The 21,399-nt window shown below is 41.4% G+C and overlaps 1 protein-coding gene across 4 annotated transcripts in view; it reads right to left on the minus strand.

Moving 5' to 3' along the window:
* The window catches only part of SPATS2 (spermatogenesis associated serine rich 2), a 124,743-nt gene that overhangs the window by 22,166 nt on the left and 81,178 nt on the right, over nt 1-21,399 (minus strand). For all 4 annotated transcript variants that reach the window (XM_070410302.1, XM_070410303.1, XM_070410304.1 and 1 more), the window contains 3 exons: nt 20,084-20,345; nt 18,790-18,957; nt 13,935-14,070 (listed from right to left, as the gene is read on the minus strand). In XM_070410302.1, coding sequence (XP_070266403.1) covers nt 13,935-14,070; nt 18,790-18,957; nt 20,084-20,345 — 566 coding nt within the window. The remainder of the gene's footprint in view (nt 1-13,934; nt 14,071-18,789; nt 18,958-20,083; nt 20,346-21,399) is intronic.

Genomic DNA, 21,399 nt, shown 5'->3' on the forward strand with positions numbered 1-21,399 from the left:
TGTACACCAAAAAGTCACGGGTTTGATTCCCAGTCAGGGCACATACCTAGGTTGCGGGTTCAGTCTCCAATTGGGGCTCATACAAGAGGCAACCAATCAATGTTTCTCTCTCTCTTGAATCAATAAACATATCCACAGGTGAGGATTAAAAGTATTAGTTTGCATTTTTATGTCAAAAAATGTTGACAAGGAATAAGTACTTCTATTTTTTTTCCACGTTGCCATCTTTTTTTTATTTTAACTCCCACCCGAGGATATTTTTCTACTGATTTTTATTTACTTATTAGAGGCCTGGTGCACGAATTCATGCACATTGAAAGGAAATTAATTAGAAGAAATATTTTAATATTGCTATTCGCCCTTTCTCTATACTAGAACTGTCAACCAAATTCACGATGGACAATGACAGATTGAAACACATGCGTGCAATTGGCACCAAGAGCTTTATATGTATCGTGCATGTGCGAGTCAATTTAGCCTTTTATATATATACTAGAGGCCTGGTGCACAAAAATTTGTGCACTCGGGGGGTCCCTCATCCCCTCAGGGAATGTCCACCTGCTGGCTTAGGCCCACTCCCCAGGAGATCGGGCCTAAGCTGGCAGTCAGACATCCCTCTGGCAGCCCGGGAGCCCTCAGGGGATGTCCACTTGCTAGCGGGGAGCAGGCCTAAGCTGCAGTTGGACATCCTTAGCGCTGCTGAGGAGACGGGAGAGGCTCCCGTCACCACCGCTGTGCTGGCAGCTGTCAGCCTGGCTTGTGGCTGAGCAGAGCTCCCCCCTGTGGGAGCGCACTGACAACCAGGGGGCAGCTCCTGCATTGAGCGTCTGCCCCCTGGTGGTCAGTGTGTGTCACAGTGACCAGTCATTCCCAGTTGTTCTGCTGTTAGGGTCAATTTGCATATTACCCTTTTAGTATATAGGATAGAGGCCTGGTGCAAGGGTGGGGGCCAGCTGGTTTGCCCTGAAGGGTGTCCCGGATCAGGGTGAGGGCCCCCCTGGGGTGCCTGGCCAGCCTGGGTGAGGGGCTGATGGCTGTTTGCAGGCTGGCCAAGCCCCCCCCCTCCCCCCGCCGACTCAAGCTCCCAGCCTCTCCTTTTTTCTTTTTCTTTTTTTCAGCACCTCCTTGAGCTGAGGCCAGGGCGGGCTGGAAGCAGGTATCTGGGATTTATTTATCTTCTATAATTGAAACTTTGTAACCTTGAGCGGAGCCCAGGGCCGACCAGGGCAGGTGGGAAGCTTGGCTTCCTCCATCACCGGGGGCAACCCAAGCCTCCTGCTCACTCCAGCTCCATGGTCGCCGCCATCTTAGTTGGGTTAATTTGCATACTCGCTCCTGATTGGCTGGTGGGCATGGCTTGTGGGTGTAGCAGAGTGGCAGAGTGATGGTTAATTTGCATCTTTCTCTTTTATTAGTGTAGATAGAATAAACTTGCTTAATTAGACCTGCTTTCTGATTTAGCTAAACTTTTTCCAGCCCAGTGAAGCACCTCAACTTCTCTTTCAGGTAATTGACAGCAACACAGCAGTAAATATCAACATGAAGCAGATTATTATTATAGGTCATGCAGGGAGAACAAAGGGTAAAATATTTAACTGCGGCAGTGTTTGACTATATTCTGCACAGTGAGTAAACCTGAAATCATTTTCAAGGTCCACCATTTCTTACTTCTTTTCAGTCAGGTCAAGTTTCTAAACTTTCTAAATCTCCATTTTCAGGCTAATAAAAAGAAAATAGGATTCTACCAAGTCTCCTATCTACCTAGTCCAGGACTCCTGTGAGGATCAAATGAGATGAGGCACGGGAAAATGCTTCACAGACATTTGGTTAAAGTGTAAAATGTTTGCATCTGGCTATAAAGCAAGTCGTGTTCCTGGGCTGAAGAAACTCCAAGGAAGCTAGTTGCTAGGGAGAGGAAGCCGGGTGTTGCTACATGACATCATTACCTGGCGCCCACAGTGACCATTTCAGGGCCACATTTTGCGCCATGGGGTCTCAGCAGCATCGGCTGCAATTTGGTGGGCTGTTGTTCTGGGGTGGTGGTGGGGCCTGTGTCACACTTGGGGGGAAGCCGAGTGATCTTTGTGGGCACCAGGTCCATGGTGCCATTTATTGTTAAATGGCCTGTTGCTAGGGAGAGGAAGCTGGGCGTTGCTACGTGATGTCAGTACCGGGCGCTCACAGCCACCGTTTCTGGGCTGGGCTGGGTGTGGGCCACATTTTGAGCCCTGGGGTCTCAGCAGTGTTGGCTGCTTTGGTGGGCTGTAGTTCTGGGGTGGTGGCAGGACCTGTGTCCCACTTGGGGGAAGTCAAGTGTTGCTTTGTGGGTGCAAGGTCCGCGGTGCCATTTCTCTGTAAATGGCCAGTGTGCATCAAGGCAGCTCCTGAGTTGTCTGCCCCTTGGTGGTCAGTGTGCATCATAGTGACCGGATGGAGAGACACTTAGCATATTAGCCTTTTATATATACAGATTTTTTAAAAATATATTTTATTGATTTTTTACAGAGAAGAAGGGAGAGAGATAGTTAGTTAGAAACATCGATGGGAGAGAAACATCGATCAGCCGCCTCCTGCACATCTCCTACTGGGGATGTGCCAGCAACCAAGGCACATGCCCCTGACCGGAATCTAACCTGGGACCCTTCAGTCCACAGGCCGACGCTCTATCCACTGAGCCAAATCGGCCTCGGCTATATATACAGATTTTTAATATTTTTTATTGATGTCAGAGAGGAAGGGAGAGGGAGAGAGAGATGGAAACATCAATGATGAGAGAGAATCATTGATTGGCTGCCTCCTGCATGTCCCACACTGGGGATCAAGCCTGCACCTGGGCATGTGCCCTGTCTAGAATCAAACTCTGACCTCCTAGTTCATAGGTCGATGCTCAACCACTAAGACATGCCAGCTGGGTTCCATTGATTTTTAGAGAGTGGAAAGGAGGGAAAGAGAAAGAAACACTGATGTGAGAGAGACACATCGATTGGTTGTCCGAGCCTGCAACCGAGGTACATGCCCTTAATCGGAATCAAACCTGGGACCCTTCAGTCTGCAGGTTGACGCTCTATCCACTGAGCTAAATGGGTTACGGCCATGTTGTCACCTATTGATAACATCTATTGAAAGGTCCTGTGATGTCACCCAAGCATTAAACAGAGGAATCTACTGGTTGACTAAAGCTGTTGGGATAATTTCTTGGAGAAAAGATTGATGAATATTTGCAATTTTCCATTAAATTTTTCACAAGTCTTTAAAATACAAAAAGGAATAAATGTTCAAATACATATAGTGTAACTGCTTAACATTAAGCTTTTCATTGCTGAGATGTCCATTTCAAAGGCATCCATCTCTAATAAACACATTGCCAGCTACACAACTAGGTAAAAAAGCCAGGTTACCCCACCCATGAAGTTCCCCTTTTAGAAAACCTTGGGTGACCTAGATAACTGACCACTTGAATGACCCTGCTTTTCACTTTTGCACTTTAATTCCCACTCTTATTTTTAAATTCACCAATAAAGAGTGAACCTGAAAACCCTAGGCACCCCACAATTTACCCCAATAAAGGTAGAATCCTAGGTGTTCCCTCTTCCCACCCCCTCCTTTCTCTTTCTGCGACCTTGCTGTGTAGCCCTGGGAGTGCCCCTATCCTCCAGAACCTGTAAATAGTAAATCTGTTTTTTTCAAAGTTCCCAGATGTTGTTGCTGAGGTGTATCTTGCAGTCATAAGAACCACAAGGGCCAGTGCAGCCACAATATTGGCTCATTTGGGGGATTGCTACAGTAGTACGGGCCCAGGTGAGTGCCCCTAGGCATTCCTAACTGAGAGCATCACAACTGATAACCTGAGATCGACACAAAACATATAACCTTCTTATTAAAAGTACATCACAGCCCTAACCGGTTTGGCTCAGTGGATAGAGCGTCGGCCTGCGGACTGAAAGGTCCCAGGTTTGATTCCGGTCAAGGGCATGTACCTTGGTTGCGGGCACATCCCCAGTGGGAGGTGTGCAGGAGGCAGCTGATCGATGTTTCTCTTCCATCGACATTTCTAACGCTCTTTCCCTCTCCCTTCCTCTCTGTAAAAAATCAATAAAATATATTTTTTTAAAAAAAGTACATCACAGAGCTTGGCAGGTGTGGCTCAGTGGTTGACCATCAACCTATGAACCAGGAGGTCACGGTTCAATTCCCGGTCAGGGCACATGCTTGGGTGTGGGCTTGATCCCCAGTAGGAGGCATGCAGGAGGCAGCTGATCAATGATTCTCTCTCATCATTGATGTTTCTATCCCTCTCTCCCTCTCCCTTCCTCTCTGAAATCAATAAAAAAAATATATATTTTAAAAGATATATCACATAGTGTATTTCATTTGTGTAGAACAACCATATCTTTAGTCATTCATACTAAAGCATTTAGGGCTGATATATCACGTCTGCAACTTCCAAATAGTTCCACCAAAATACACACATAGAGTAAATACAGTGATCCTTTAACTTTTCTATTTTTTTGGAAGTTTTCATAATAAAATGCTGGGGAACTATGTGTATTACAAAATAAATAGAGAAGGTAGGAAGAGTTCAAAAGTGGGAAACAGGATAAGCAAAGGGATAAATAGAAGAGGCATTATTTACAATTAAAAACAATAGTTTACTATAATACAACTAACAATAAAGAGTGTTAAGCTATAGTTTCCATCTGTTCCTAAGTGAAACGGTGGTCTCAGTACAGATCTGTGGCCAAGAGATTCAAAAGTACCTGTACTTTGAGGTAATAGCTTTTAAATATTTTTTTTATTGCTTTGGGGGGGGGGGGGGGAAGAGAAATAAATAAACCTGTTGTCCCACTTATTATGTACTAGAGGCCTGGTGCATGAAATTCGTGCATGGGATGGGGGGGTGTCCCTCAGCCCGGCCTGCACCCTCTGTAATCCGGGATCCCTCAGGGGATGTCCGACTGCAGGGATCGGGCCTAAACCAGAAGTTGGACATCCCTCTTGCAATCTGGGACTGCTAGCTCCCAACCACTCACCTGCCTGCGGCCTGACCGCCCCCCCCCAACTGCTCTCCCCTGCCAGCCTGATTGCCCTAACTGCTCTCCCCTGCCAGTCTGATCACCCCTAACTGCCTCTGCCACCATGGCTTTGTCTGGAAGGATGTCTGGTCTAATTAGCATATTATCCTTTTATTAGTATAGAGGCCAGGTGCACAGGTGGGGGTCAACTGGTCTGCCCTGAAGGGGGTCCCAGATCAGGGTGGGGGTCCCCTTGGGGGATGGGGCCGGCCTGGCGAGGGGCCTGGGGTGGTTTGCAGGCTGGCCATGCCCCCATTGGGGTAGGGGGTCCCCGCTGGGGAATGGGGCCCGCCTGGGTGAGGGGCCACCAGGGGTTTTCAGGGCGGCCAGGCCCCCATCAGGGTGGGGGGTCCCTGCTGGGGGTGGGACCAGCCTGGGTGAGGGGCTGAGGGCCATTTGCAGGCCATGCATGCCCCCATCAGGGTGGGGGTCCCCACTGGGAAGCAGGTGGCCTGGGTGAGGGGCCTGGGGCGGTTTGAAGGCTGGCCAGCCCCCTGATAGGGCGGGGTGGGTGGGGGGGGGTCTCTGCTGGAGGCGGGGCAGCCTGGGCTGGAGGGCAGGGAGGCCTGGGAGAGGGCCTGGGGGCGGTTTGCAGGCTGGACAAGCACCTGGCTTTGTCTGGAAGGTCTCTTGGTCTAATTAGCATATTACTCTTTTATTAGTATAGATTCATTCAGCGATTCTTGTATATGCCCTGACTAAGGATCAAACCTGCAACCTTTTTATATTGGGATGATGCTCTAACCGACTGAGCTACTCAGCAGGGCAAGTTTTTAGATGCCATAAATGCACACAGTGCCTCCCCTAAGAGAATGAAGAAGGCTCATTCAGACTTCCACACTTTCCTGTCTTGCTCATTCCAATCCATGATACTAAGCTTGCAACTGTTCTCTTAAGGCTTTCTTGAATGGAAATATCATAATAAGCAACTGATATACTGGATTCTGAAACTGCTAATGAAATTCAGCTAAATACTACTGGGACTCTACTGAAAAAACACTATTATTAAGCCTGGGCCTTATGTGGTGTAGAGAATTTCCATATCTTTTCTTCAATCATGAAAGATGGTTTTAAATGATTAGTCACTGTTATTAAGTTCTGAATGTCACTGAATGTTCTGTATTTCCTTTTCTCCTTACCAGAACTTTTTATCACCTTCACATTTGTTCAACTTATTCTAAAGCATCTGTGTAATTTAGTTGCTCAGAATAGTTGTTTTTGTAGCATTACCATTAATATCTCTATGACATGCTGGGTCTGTCATATGAAGCAAGCCCTTTAATTATTATATTTAACATATAGCTTACTGATTCTAGCTCTTGCTTTCAGTAGCAAAGAACTATCATTTCTTTATGGTCATTGCATTACAAAACAATGTTATAATGGAAACACAATTCTAGTAATTCCACAGCCAATGATTTCAAAGAGTGATACTCTAACCAGCGGTTCTCAACCTGTGGATCGCGAACAATGAAAATACATCCTGCATATCAGATATTTACATTACGATTCATAACAGTAGCAAAATTACAGTTATGAAGTAGCAACGAAAATAATTTTATGGTTGGGGATCACCACAACATGAGGAACTGTATTAAAGGGTCACGGCATTAGGAAGGTTGAGAACCACTGCGAGTCTAAACTATTCAATAATGTTCTTAGAAAACATTTGTACTTGATTTTATTTGCTGATAACCTAAAACCTATTTATTCTAATTCTATTAGCCAAGCAAATCAGAAGTCCAAGCAAAGCCAATACAAATACCTTAATTTATCTAAAGACACTCTCTCTTTACATATAAAATAACCTCCCCCCAAAAAGAGAATTGTCAGTAGTTTTTATTAGCAGAGACTTAATAATGATTCATGTATTTTGCAACACTTTATATTCCCTGTACTGGCCTTACTGGCCATGTGGGCTCAAAACAAAAACAAAAAAATACCAGTTAGGTAGCCAGGTAATCATACAAAGCTGAACAATTAGGTAAAATGAATTGAAAAAACTAACTTATTAAATCAAAATTGGATCTTATGAAAAATTTTAATGGGTTTCTTTTGTCAGGAGTCCCTTACAAAACATGTGGACATGTGATTTCGTATTTCAAGGGTCTAAAGTACCTCTTTAAGAAGTTAGAATGTGAACGTAAGCTGTTCTGTGGGACAGGCCCTCAATGAATAACCTTTCTTTCTGCTCTTTTTAGTGGTCAAAAGCATCTTAATTCTAAAGTAACACTAGAGACCATACGACTCAATAACATTTTATAACACATTTAGGAAAAAAGAAGCAGCAGCAATCTAGATTACCAAGGAGTTTATTGTTTAAGTTTCTAGTTGGTAAGGAAAACTGGTTAGTTTTAAGTCACATAGCTGATGAGATCCTCATTTGAAACTGATTTGTTTTTTTTTAATCCTCTTCTGGAATTATGACAGCAATTGAAGAATAAAGGCAAACAGATACTTGATAAGACAGAAAAAGGAAGCATGGTACAGCGGGAAAGTGTCACATCAAGTATGACTTTGGGTAAAGTATTTTTTTCTGTATTCATCTTTTCTTATCTATAAAATGAGTATAATACAAGTGATATTGTTATATACATTAGAGATATTGTGCATAAAAGCTTTTGACATACAGTAACAGCTCAATAATGGCAAGAGCAATTACTATTCTAACTTTCTGTACTAATCTTGATTTCCCATTTTCAGAATATTTATTTAGTAAAATGCCTTCATATTAACTCTGATAAATGATTATACATTCCAGATCCATTGTCTAGAAATCGTATATAATAAAGAGGTAATATGCAAATTGACCTTCACACCTCACAAGATGGCTGCTTATGACCAGGCCGGCAGGGGGGGCAGTTAGGGGCAACCAGGCCGACAGGGGGGGCAGTTGGGGGCGACCAGGCTGGCAGGGGAGGCAGTTAGGGGCGATCAGGTCGGCATGCAGAGGCAGTGAGGGGCGATCAGGCCAGCAAGGGGGGGGGCCCAGTTAGGGGCAAACAAGCAGGCAGGTGAGTGATTAGGAGCCAGCGGTCCAGGATTATGAGAGGGATGTATGACTGCGGGTTTAGGCCCGACCCCTGGGATCGGGCCTAAACCGGCAGTCGGATATCCTCCAAGGGGTCCTGGATTGGAGAGGGTGCAGGCTGGGCTGAGGGGACCCCCTCCCCTCTGTGCACGAATTTCATGCACTGGGCCTCTAGTCCTATATAATAAAAATCTAATATGCTAAGTGCCCCACCACTCGTTCGGCCATTCGACCAGTGGCTATGACACGCATTGACCACCAGGGGGCAGATGCTCTGACCGGCAGGTCTGGCTGATCAGGACTGGGCGAGACAGGCCAGACATGCCCTGGAGCCCTCCTGTGGTCCCTCCCTGGACCCGATCATGCACCGATGGGGTCCCTCAGCCTGGCATGCGCCCTCTTGAAATCTGGGACCCCTTGGAGGATGTTGGAGAGCCGGTTTTGGCTTGATCCCCACAGGCCAGGCCGAGGAACCCTACCGGTGCAGAATCCATGCGCCAAGCCTCTAGTTCTTAAATAAACACATACACACACTAACAGTATAGGCAGTTATACAGAGGTGAACCTAAGACACCTTTAAGTGAAAAGAAAGCATTACAAAATTAGTCTCACTATGATTATAACTATTAAGATTATGTATGCAGATAGAGAAGGGACCCAAGGGAACCAAGAAAATTATGTGTTATGGAGTTACATGACTTTCATTTCTGTTTTTAAAAAACTATTGTTATAATTATGGGAAATATAGTGAAAATAAGGAAATAATGGAACCTTTACAAAAAAGAAAAATAAAATTCAGATTCCTTCATCAAATGTTCTCATTCTACCTTGGTCTCTGACTTCACCCCTCACTACTTTCTAGTATATGTTGTTCCTTAACTTGAGCTACACTGTGTAAAGTCCTTGCATGTTCCTTCTATCCCTTTGCTTATATCATATTTCTTATGTGCAATGTTCTATCCTCATTCTTTCTGCCAATATAAATTCCATGCTTCTTTCAAAGCTTCATAATGATCCATTTCCTCCAAAATCTTTTCTAATTGACTCCATTCCATAGTGACCTTTCCCTTATTGTCATACCTTTCCCACAACTAAGACCTGAAAAGGATATCTGAATCAAAAGTCACTCCAAGTTGTGACTTAAGAAAAGTAATTCAGGGTCTTCTGAAATACAAATTATTTGGATGGAATATTCCTTCTTTTATTGTTAATCCTCACCCAAGGATATTTTTTCCGTTGATTAATTTAGAGAGAGTGGAAGGGATGGGAAGAGACAAAGAGAAACATCAATGTCAGAGAGACACATCAATTGGTTGCCTCCCACATGCACGCGCTACCGACCAGGGCCGGGAATTGAGCCTGCAATTGAGGTATATCCCCTTGACCGGAATCGAACCTGGGACTCTTTAGTCCTCGGGCCGATACTCTATCCACTGAGCCAAACCAGCTAGGGCAGAATATTCCTTCTTACTGTTTTATTTTTAACTAAAAATATACTTATAAAGGCTTCCATAGGCTCAGTCAAAATCTCGGTCCTCCTCATTCTACCCCGTTCCCTAATGAATAAAAACCTTAGTCCCTAAATTCTCTTACAGTGGGGTTTTTCAACAACAATCTCCAGCCTTCTTCCCAAGCTGTCAAGAAATTTGAGGTTATACATAAAGTCCATGTAAGTCTGTGCTTAAGATTGTGAAAATGTCCTAGCGGATTCCTCATTGACCTTAGAAAAGTTACTTTTATTTGAGTTTCTCTTTTCCTCTTATATTACAATTTTTTAATATATATTTTTATTGATTTCAGAGAGGAAGGGAGAGTGAGAGACAGAAACATCAATGATGAGAGAGAAGCATTGATTGGCATAACACCTTAGACTCAAATCCCTTTTAATAGTAAAGGAGAGCCTTAGCTGGTTTGGCTCAGTGGATAGAGCGTCGGCCTGTGGACTCAAGGGTCCCAGATACAATTCTGGTCAAGGGCACATGCCCAGGTTGCAGGCTCAATCCCTAGTAGGAGGCATGCAGGAGGCAGCCAATCAATGATTCTCTCTCATATTGATGTTTCTATCTCCCTCTCCCTTCCTCTCTGAAATCAATAAAAATATATTAAAAAAAAAAAAAAAAGGAACAGAGACCAATGGAGCTAAAGTACTAGTAGAAATAAGGTATCAATGTGCTAAACATCAAAAACTGAATTTAAAACTATAGAATGGCCTTAACTGGTTTGGCTCAGTGGATAGAGCGTTGGCCTGTGGACTGAAGGGTCCCAGGTTCAATTCCAGTCAAGGGCATGTACCTTGGTTGCAGGCACATCCCCAGGAGGGGGTATGCAGGAAGCAGCTGATCGATGTTTCTCTCTCATCGATGTTTCTAGCTCTCTATCCCTCTCCCTTCCTCTCTGTAAAAAAATCAATAAATTAAAAACAAACAAACTATAGAATGATATGTACATTTTAAATAACACATTAGCCCATTCCTTTATTTCTATGCTTTCTGAGACATTTTTGAAGTACTCTGTTTCATAAAATGATTCCAGCATCTCCACCTAGACTGTAAGTTTAAGGATTTAAAATCCTTTGGTAATACTCCTAGTAGCTTAACATAAGAAGAAAAGAGCCCTAGCCAGTTTGGCTCAGTGGACAGAGTGTCAGCCTGTGGACTGAAGGGTCCTGGGTTCAGTTCTGATCAAGGGCATATGCCCGGGTTGCAGGCTCGATCCCCAGTAGGGGGCGTGCAGGAGGCAGCCAATCAATGATTCTCTCTCACCATTGATGTTTCTCTCTCTCACTCTCCCTTCCTCTCTGAAATCAATAAAAATACATATTAAAAAAATTTTTTTAATATAAGAAGAAAAGAGAAGCTCAAATAAAAGTAACTTTTCTAAGGTCAATGAGGAATCAGCTAGGACATTTTCACAATCATAAGCACAGACTTACATGGACTTTATGTATAACCTCAAATTTCTTGACAGTCTTTTTCTCTTACCTGTTTTCTCCTTTTGTAAAGTACCTTTTGATGTCAACAAAATAGAAATTTTTATTTAAAAGGCATGCTGAGTGTTGTATCCTGTATTTTTCAACAACACATATGACAACCATCTTAAAGTAGTTTATACTAGTATATTCCAGCTTCATGTTCCACTCCATATCCTGCTCCTTAATAGCCTTAAACTTAAGTCAACTAATAGTTCCAACAATGTCAGACAAATTTTACTAATAATAAGAAAAGTAAACAAGTCCAGAGATGATTATTACTGAATCAACAATACAACCAGATTTTCGAGTGTTATGCTAGAGCTTTTGATTTTACCTTCCCACAGGTATGTCTCAGCTTTCATTTGGCCTCAAAGTGAAAGCAGTTATTTGTATAATTCCCCTAGCGCCCCAGCAAGAGTAATGTAATCTTACTGTTGGAAATTTGTTAGAACCCTTTGCTTTGCTTTTACACTATAACCAACACAAAAAAAATGGCTTCCTAAGTGACATTAACTCCAAGGTCTGGTTCGGTGCCAAATGGAGTTAGCTCACCTGCCAATTATGTCTTGAAGTAACAACTATAAGGGACACTGAAATAAGGTAGTTTAAAAACCCAATCAGCCAGAGAGAAGGGTTTTATATCAGCAGGAAAGGGCAGGTAATCTCTTTCCTCAAAGTAAATTGACCTGGTTGCTATGTCTGCTAATCAATCCTAAATACACAGTTCCCAGGTAGGAAACCATTTCATTTGTCATTTACTGAAGGAGGCTCCCCCTGGCTGGGTTCCAAGTCAACAGGAACTCACAAATCTCTCTCCCGGAACTGTGTTTCCTGCTTCAGGCTGGTTCTGAATGGAATCAGATCCTGTGGCTAAGTAACCAGTAAACTAAGCAATCATGGAGACCAGAGGCTTATCAAGGCAAAGTTGTGATGACCTACTCTTAGCACTTTATTCTTTCCCAAATGAGCCAACAATATCTGATATGATCATAATCCAGGGAAAAGGGCATAATACTTCCTTGAAGAGGTACAGAAAGAGAAGAAATCAGTTACTTAGAAAAATTTCCAGAAGTTAGAACTTAATTTAAGGTGAGTTTGGGATAATTAGTTGGATTTAGATAAGTACAAAGATATAGAAGAGCATATTACATATTAGGCTAGGGAAGTAGAGAGGAAGTGTGAATGTTAAGTTTTTGAGACAATGGTAATCAGGCTGGAGCAAAAATGTTTGTCAGAAAAACAGAAGATAGGACATTAAGTTTCTAGTTATAAAGCCTGAAAGGGGAAACTTGGGATTTAGAACAAAGCATGGATAGACAAGTATATGAATTAGCTATCCTAGAAGTACTTTTTGGTTGTAATGGCTGAATGAACCACTCTAAAATCTACAAATGGTAAACACAGGGGTCAGGAACTTTTTGGAGGTTTTATTCTACATCTTTGTTAATTCACTCCTCTTCAATTCCAGAGAACAGGAGGACTGAGGCTACCCATACTCCCACTGCTTCTGGTCTGCTGTGGCATAACGTAACCAGACTAAGTTTGTAAATAGAGACACAGTTGAGCATGACCTAAGGCAGCGGTTCTCAACCTGTGGGTTGCAATCCCTTTGGCGGTCGAACGACCCTTTCACAGGGGTCGCCTAAGACCATCCTGCATATCAGATATTTACATTACGATTCATAACAGTAGCAACATTACAGTTATGAAGTACCAATGAAAATAATTTTATGGTTGGGTCACAACATGAGGAACTGTATTTAAAGGGCCAGAAGGTTGAGAACCACTGACCTAAGGGAACATGACAGGCAAGAAAACAGATGGTTGGGAGGAAGAATGGCATAGGTTCTCTTTATTCATGAATACTTCCTCTCATTTTTCAGAAATTCAAGCAAGTTTTACAAATAAGCAGAGCAGACAGTCCTCTATCTCAAAATGTCAACATAGCTGCTTTCTTCCCATAATTTTACTTAATTTGTTCTTTAAGTCCTTTCTAACTTCAAAAAAGTCCCTTTATAAAATGCAAATGCTTCCCAAAAAGGAATTATGGTTTAAATATCAATAAACACTAATACCAAATAATTAAAACAGCGTTGGTATTCTAGAAAACATTAGAATACATTTCTCCCCCCAAAAAAGATTCTATGATCAAATACATGTGAGGAACAGCACAGTATATTTCCCTCTTGAAGATTCACAATGCACATTAACATTTTAAAGGCACTAGAAGTGCAGTAGTAAAATTTTTGTTAAAAGTATTTTCAAACTTATTTAACTACCAAACTGTATTTCCCCTACAGAGTACATATTAATAAATTTTAAGATATAAGTATCTTATCCTGTGCTCCCTGGACTCAGTCTTCAACTCCCGCAAATATGAGTATCTTTAAGACACAGTTTGAAAAATACAAAATTAAAAACAAATCAATGACTCATAATAGAGCACAAATTAGAATGGGATGTGTTAGGAAGGATGAAAGGAGGTAGGAAAACAAAGACAGATCTCTCCTTCTTTATTATTTTTTTCACAAATATCATGTCATTGATTATATATCCCTAAAGTGAGAATGCATAATTGTTTGTCCCTTTTCAAACAATATGAATTTCAGGCCCATATCTAGAGCATTATGAGTTCTCTGTCCCACTCATTCCCACACTGTCACCAAAAGCAGCAGAACAAAGCAGAAAACTAACTCTATCATGGGATTTTAACGTCTCTCCCACTATGTAAAGTAGTTAGGAGTCAGGAATTAAAGGCACTAGAAGTGCAGTAGTTGAATGGTTGACCTAGTGCATTGATGAATGGTTGACCATCTTTATAAATAATCATTTTTGTGCTACTGATATCAAATTAACTTACCAGCTCTGCAATTCAGCAAAAGCTTGTTTCATTTTCTTAATGGAAGCATCCATCTCTTCTTTAACTACAACTCGATATCGTGCAAGAGACACTGTGCAGCGCTGGAGGTCTTTCACAGATTTTTCAATATTGGAACCTTGAGCAAAAAGCCCCAAAGATTAACCTTTAAAAGTATAGATAACTTGAAAGATGGATCTGAACACCTAAACATGTAAAGTAACAAATGTGTGGACTAGGAAAGTTTCCCAAAGGCTACCCTCTTCAACAAAAAAACTGATGTTTTCACAGATTTTAAAAAAATAATAAGCCCTAGCTGGTTTGGCTCAGTGGATAGAGCATCGGCCTGTGAACTAAAGGGTCCTGTGTTCGATTCCGGTCCAGGGCACATGCCCAGGCTGTGGGCTTGGTCCCCAATAGGGGACATGCAGGAGGCAGCCGGTCAATGATTTTCTTTCATCATTGATGTTTCTCTCTCCCCCTCTCCCTCCCTCTCTGAAATCAATGAAAATATAAACATAAATAAATAAATAATAAGTATCCTGACCAAGAAGTAATAGGAATTTAAATTTACCCTCCTATCTTACACAACACACACACACACACACACACACACACACACACACACACAATCTGAATCAATGATTTTCAAACAGTGGACAATAGGCAGTACTTTTTCCTTGAGAAAATAGAAATAAAAAAAGTGAGGCCTATGGCCCAAGAAAGTTTTCAGGCTGTAATGCAAGGAGCAGAAATCCTAAACTGAGCCTGGAAGTCTCCCTGACTTGTGGGGACAGTGTTGAGAATTCAGGGAGGTCAAGTTTAGAATTCTCAGAGCAGAGTACTGGAGAGGAGAGAGCTACACAAAGATGAGAGAGTTGTACAGAGATCTACAGAGGATTCTGAATGCATGAGTGTGAGGAAACTATCCAAGACAGGAAAAAGAACTGCTGGAAAGGAGCAAGTGGAACAACCCCAGAGCGCACCCGGGCCATGAATAGTTCATTTTCATACCAGCCAGAGTGAGGCACAAGGTACAGCACTGGAAGTGCTTAGTAATGATGCAAAATTAGCTCTAGAATAAAGGCTGCTCCAGTACAACCTAACAAAGCTTAAAAGCAAGTCTCAAACTGTTTCCAAAGAATAGTCCCAGAACAAATTACAAGAAAAATTTTAAAAATACAAAAATAGCCAAAACCGGTTTGGCTCAGTGGATAGAGCGTCAGCCTGTGGACTGAAAGGTCCCAGGTTCGATTCCGGTCAAGGGCATGTACCTGAGTTGCGGGCACATCCCCAGTAGGAGATGTGCAGGAGGCAGCTGATCGATGTTTCTCTCACATCGATGTTTCTAACTCTCTATCTCTCTCCCTTCCTCTCTGTAAAAAATCAATAAAATATATAAAAAAAAAAAAATACAAAAATATTCAGCAATCAACAAAGCAAAATTCACAACGTCTGGCATCCAAAAAAAAAAATTACTAGCCCAGGTGGTGTCACTCAGTGGTTGAGCATCAACCTATGAACCAGGTCATAGCACATGCCCGGGTTGAAGGCTCGATTCCCAGTAGGGAGTGTGCAGGAAGCAGGCGATCAATGATTCCTTCTTTCTCTCCCTCTCCCTTCCACCCTCAAATCAATAAAAATATATATATTTTTAAAATTACTAGAGAGAGAAACCAAGATGGTGGCATAGGTTAACTTGGGAGTTTGCTGCCTCGAACAACCACTTCAAAAATACAACTAAAAGACGGAACGGACATCATCCAGAACCACAGGAAGGCTGGCTGAGTGGAAGTTCTACAACTAGGAGGAACTGAGAATCAGAGGAGGCGCAGTGCTGAAGTAAAATACTAAGGTGCGGAGTGCGCGCGGCGTGGGCTGGTGGCTGAGGGCGTGGTTGACTGTTTCAATCCGGAGGGAGCCTCAGACTCTGAGCTCCAGATCCGGGCGAGTCTCTAGGGACCCAGACTCAAACGGGAGAAGCGGGACTGTCTGGCTTCGGTCCCTCCGAGGTTTGCAGCGGTTGCTGGGACAGAGAGGCAGAGCCCCTGGGGACGGACTGAGAGCAGCCATAACTGCTCCCTCCTCCACCCTGTTGATCCTGTGGGACCCGCCCCGCCCAAGCCCTGCACAGAGCCATTTGCCGGATAGCCTCAGTCAAAGGCTAGCATAGCACCTCTCTAGAGGACAGAAGTTCTCCCACTGCAAACACAGCTGATTCTCACAGCCAGTTGGCCTGGAGGTCAAGTAGTAATTAGCTACAACAATCAAGGCTTGACTACAAGACTGCTCACAGAGACCACAAGGGGGTGCACCAAGAGTGTCTACCTCAGGTAATTGGGACACTTAACAAGGAAAGCCACTCTATCGACACAGCGAAGCATAAAAAAATGCCAAGACAAAGAAACAGGCCACAAAGGACAGAACCGGAGGAAAGCAGGCTACTGAATATAGAATTCAAAACCACACTTTTGAGGTCTCCCAAGAGGCTTCTAGAGGCTGTCGATAAACTTGATGAGATGTACAGGAAATCTAATGAGACCCTCAATGGTGTGATAAAGGACCAACTAGAAAGTAAGCATACACTGACTGAAATAAAGAATATTATACAGACTCCCAACAGCAGACCAGAGGAGTGCAAGAATCAAGTCAAAGATTTGAAATGCGAGGAAGCAAAAAACACCCAACCGGAAAAGCAAAATGAAAAAAGAATCCGAAAGTGTGAAGATAGTGTAAGGAGCCTCTGGGACAGCTACAAGCGTACCAACATCAGAATAATAGGGGTGCCAGAAGATGAGAGAGAGAGCAAGATATTGAAAACCTATTTGAAGAAATAATGGCAGAAAACTTCCCCTACTTGGTGAAAGAAATAGATTTACAAGTCCAGGAAGCGCAGAGAACCCCAAACAAAAGGAATCCAAAGAGGACCACACCAAGACACATCATAATTAAAATGCCAAGAGCAAAAGACAAAGAGAGAATCTTAAAAGCAGCAAGAGAAAGAAACTCAGTTACCTACAAGGGAATACCCATACGACTGTCAGCTGATTTCTCAACAGAAACTTTGTAGGCCAGAAGGGAGTGGCAAGAAATATTCAAAGTGATGAATACCAAGAACCTACAACCAAGAGTACTTTATCCAGCAAAGCTATCATTCAGAATTGAAGGTCAGATAAAGAGCTTCACAGATAAGGAAAAGCTAAAGGAGTTCATCACCACCAAACCAGTATTATATGAAATGCTGAAAGGTGTCCTTTAAGAAGAGGAAGAAGAAGAAAAAGGTAAAGATACAAATTATGAACAACAAATACGCATCTATCAACAAGTGAATCTAAGAATCAAGTGAATAAATAATCTGATGAACAGAATGAATTGGTGATTATAATAGAATCAGGGACATAGAAAGGGAATGGACTGACTATGCTTGGGGGCGGGAAGGGGTGTGGGAGATGCGGGAAGAGACTGGACAAAAATCATGCACCTATGGATGAGGACAGTGGGTGGGGAGTGAGGGCGGAGGGTGGGGTGGGAACTGGGAGGAGGGGAGTTATGGGGGGAAAAAAGAGGAACAAATGTAATAATCTGAACAATAAAGATTTAATTATTTAAAATAAATAAATAAATAAATAAATAAATAAATAAATAAATAAATAAAATAAAAATAAAAAAAATAAAATTACTAGAAAGCCTAAGCCAGGTGGCTCAGTTGGTTGGAGCCTTGTCCCATACACCAAAAAACGTTGTGGCTTCAAACCCCAGTTGAGATGTGTACATTGGAGGCAACCAATTGATGTTTCTCTCTCATATATATGTTTCTCTCTGAAATCAATAAAAGTACATTTTTAAAAATAAGATAAAATAATTTATGTACTCAGCACAATTTTAACCAGTTTCTAAAGTTCTATTAACCTTTCTATACTCACCAATGTCAAAGTTATATATACAATTGATAGTTGGCATCACAGATCTTAGAAGTTTATAATGTGCCCAGATATAGATTATTAATTTTTTAATTTAAATTCTTCCTCATATCAATTTGGTTTAAAATATACCTAAAAGCTTTCAAGCCTTGTGCCTTTATTTTGTTTGACTGAATATTCTCAGACTTGTTTTTCTGCACCAAGCTGACGGTTATGTTAGAAAGATGAAAAAGGAGAACTTCACTGATTAAATTTAGCTCATGTGGAATAAATAATTCAGTAAAGAGCTACAGGTTACAAGTGTCTTTCACATTTGTTTCATTTGTTTAGTGGAGTGGACCACCACATGCCTATGTATGATACTCAAAAAGGCTATTATCTCCATCTGTTTAATTAACTGATCATTTAAATGACTATTATAGTTAAATTTAAAAAAGCAAAAAGCTACAAGTCAATGCTAAGAATTTAAGAGAAAATGACCTTGTTCAAAACTAGAGTCTGGCAGGTTTTAATAAGAGTATGAAGTTGTGAAGAGAAACGAAAACATTTCTTTCAAATATGTCAGAGCTTTTTACTGTTGAGTCAACCAGGAGATAAAAATGAAGAAAACAAGATAAAAATGTGCAGTAAAACAAGTAAAAGAAACAGATGAATGGTAGCATAAAAGTCAACCTTGCAGTAGAGTTTGATTTTCATTCACACACAAAAAATCCCCACTATTGTAACAAGACTGTATAGCATTTGAGCTACTATTAGACTCTAACTGTGTACACAGAATCCAGTAAGAACTGGATAGTCATTGCCTGGGAAACAGTATAAGGATTACCTACAGAACCTTCTCAGACCTTATCTATGGGAAGAAAGAGGTAACTTGCCCTCCTTAGCCAAAAACACAGATTTTTTTTTCTCTCTAAAAGGTAGGCTAAGCCCCTATTTACCTAGCTTTTTGTTGGTGGAGGAGAGTGGAACATCTTCCATGCCCAGATTTGAAAACTGAGGTCTTGAGAGAGATTTGATAGCATTCCTATTTTGTTGAGAATTCTGAGTAGGGTGCATAGTCAAAGACTTGGACTCAAAATCAAAGACACCATTTTCCAGCACGGATCCTGTCAAAGAAACAGAGTGTTTTAGGCAAGACGTAAGGATAAATCAATCAAGCAGTCTTAAGTGTACACAAAGAAAAAAGGTAGAAATATTTTAGGCAAAACTATATTTCTTTTAATCTCTCTCCCCAAAAAATGATGTTTCTTAAATGGCTGTGAACAAAATCGATTAAGCCAAATCAGCTGAATGAGGCTCTCTGGCTTTGCTCTAGGCAGTGTCCTAAATGAAGAAGAAAAGTCTGTGCTAACCCATCTCCAGATAGACTAGCTTGTTCCTTGTACCTGTAGCTTCCTTGTAACTTCTGATAGGTTCTATAAATTATGTCGAGGGAAAAAGAGCTTTATACTGTGCTAGGGCATGAAGAGTTTAAAATCTTTAAGGAATAGAAAGAGCAGAGTTAGAAAACGAGAGAGCCCGCTCCAAATAAAAAAAAGAAGCCACTGACTATCTTTGGTTTGTTTGAGGTCATTTTAGGCCTCAACAATTATATTTTTCTTTGTCTTTCTGTGCTTGCGCAAATCAATAAAAGAACATAAGAAAGAACAGCATAATTCTTAAACTGCCATTACATTTATAAAGCCAGTGCAACTGAGCAAGAAGAACTGGATTAACAAATAAGTAAGTAAAAAAACTATTTTAAGAGATATTCCCAACATCTTCCCAACACTCATCAAAATGGTTAATAAAACAAAGGAAAACATACAAAATATGTAAATTTACAACTAACACTAATCTTAACTCTGTATTAGAAAACAAATGTGAGACTATAAAAACCAACAGTCTACTTCATGGATTTACAGTTATTATCATATATTTCTCACTGTGTTGGATCTTAGAATAATATCAACATCAATTCATTATAATAATTTTCCTTAATAAGTGTACAATTTAAAAAATCTTAAGGGCATCTTCTGTAGTCGACTGCTTTAAACTGAAATTAAAATATGAGACAATGGAAAATAATTATATTTTTCTAGGCCATAGATAATTACAAAATGTGACTCTTTCACATGAGCGGTAACGAAAACTAAAAAGTAAGAGACTAACTAGATTTAATTTGATTGCTTTCTCAACCAGGAAGCCCCTGGCTGAGAATGCAACTTTTCAAAGATCTGTTAATAAACTCACCTGTTCTGTCCAGCACATCTGGCATGGAAGACTCAGGATCCTCCAATTCTCTGGCATCTATTGAAAGTGTCTCCATACCTTCACTGAGTGAGTCCACAGACTCAGTATCATTGATGGCACCATTAACATGGTAACCATTAATACCACCTTTTTCTGGAGAAGGCGTGGACTGCTCCTCTTGAATAGAAACCAATTTACTGGAATCTAGGATACTGTTACTTGCTTCGATTGCAGGTTTTGGTTTGCTTTTCTTCTTTTTGTTCTAATGATTATTAAAGATTTGAAAAAAGAAAAGGAAGAAAAGACCCCCCCCCCCAACACAGAGAGGTTACTCTAGCTACCCAAAGGCAACCAATGTTACCAATTTCTCATATGCTCTTCCAGAAACTGAACACATTTCTGTATATGTGAAATTACTAACTAAAATAACTATGTAAAATACTTTGAATAAACTCAAATGCATAAATATAAGAAATTTATGTATAGTAAAATACACCAAAAGCAAAATCAAAAGATAAATTACAAAATGTGAAAAAATATGTATAACTTATATACAAAGAGCCAAATATATTTTGAGCTCTAACAAAAACAAAACAACTCAATAGTAAAAAATGGTAAAGGATATAAGTATATGAAATGATACGCAACCTCAGTAATAAGAGACATAAATTAAAACTGCGCTGCAGAGGATTCTGGGAAGATGGCAGAGGAGGAAGCATCAGGAATCTGTTGCCCCACCTAGCCTGCCTTAAACAGGCTCAGAACACTTACATTAGCCTACAGTTGGGCAAAATCATCTAACAGTGAATACAATGTAGAGTATCTATCGGTTGTTTACACTCATTATCAGGTGGCTGACTGGGAGCTGCAGCTGTCCAGCATCATGAGCAAGTGTCACACTACATATTGCTAGCCTGGGAAGAGATAAAAATTCAAAGTATGGTTTCTACTGAATGCTACTACTTTCCCACAATCGCCAAGTCAAAAGTTCATAAGTCAAACCATTCTAAGTTGGGGTCCTTCTGTACAACATACTGTCCTCGGGCATGAAGAGTTTTGATAGGATGCAGTGAAAGCAGTGTCAAGAGAAAATTTATAGTTATAAATGCTAACATTAAAAACAAGAGCCCTAACTGGTTTAGCTCAGTGGATAGAGCCACAGCCCTCCAATAGAAGAATCCTGGGTTAGATTTGGGTTAAGGGCATGTACTTCGCCCCCCGGCCCAGTAGGGGGTGCGCTCAGGAGGCAGCCAATCAATGTGTTTCTGTCACATGTAGATGTTTCTCTTTGTGTCTCCCCCTCCCTTCCACTCTCT

The sequence above is a fragment of the Myotis yumanensis genome, unplaced genomic scaffold (genome assembly GCF_028538775.1).
Source record: "Myotis yumanensis isolate MYYU_CA2020_CCGP unplaced genomic scaffold, mMyoYum1.0.hap1 SCAF_3, whole genome shotgun sequence".
NCBI classification, from domain to species: Eukaryota; Metazoa; Chordata; class Mammalia; order Chiroptera; family Vespertilionidae; genus Myotis; species Myotis yumanensis.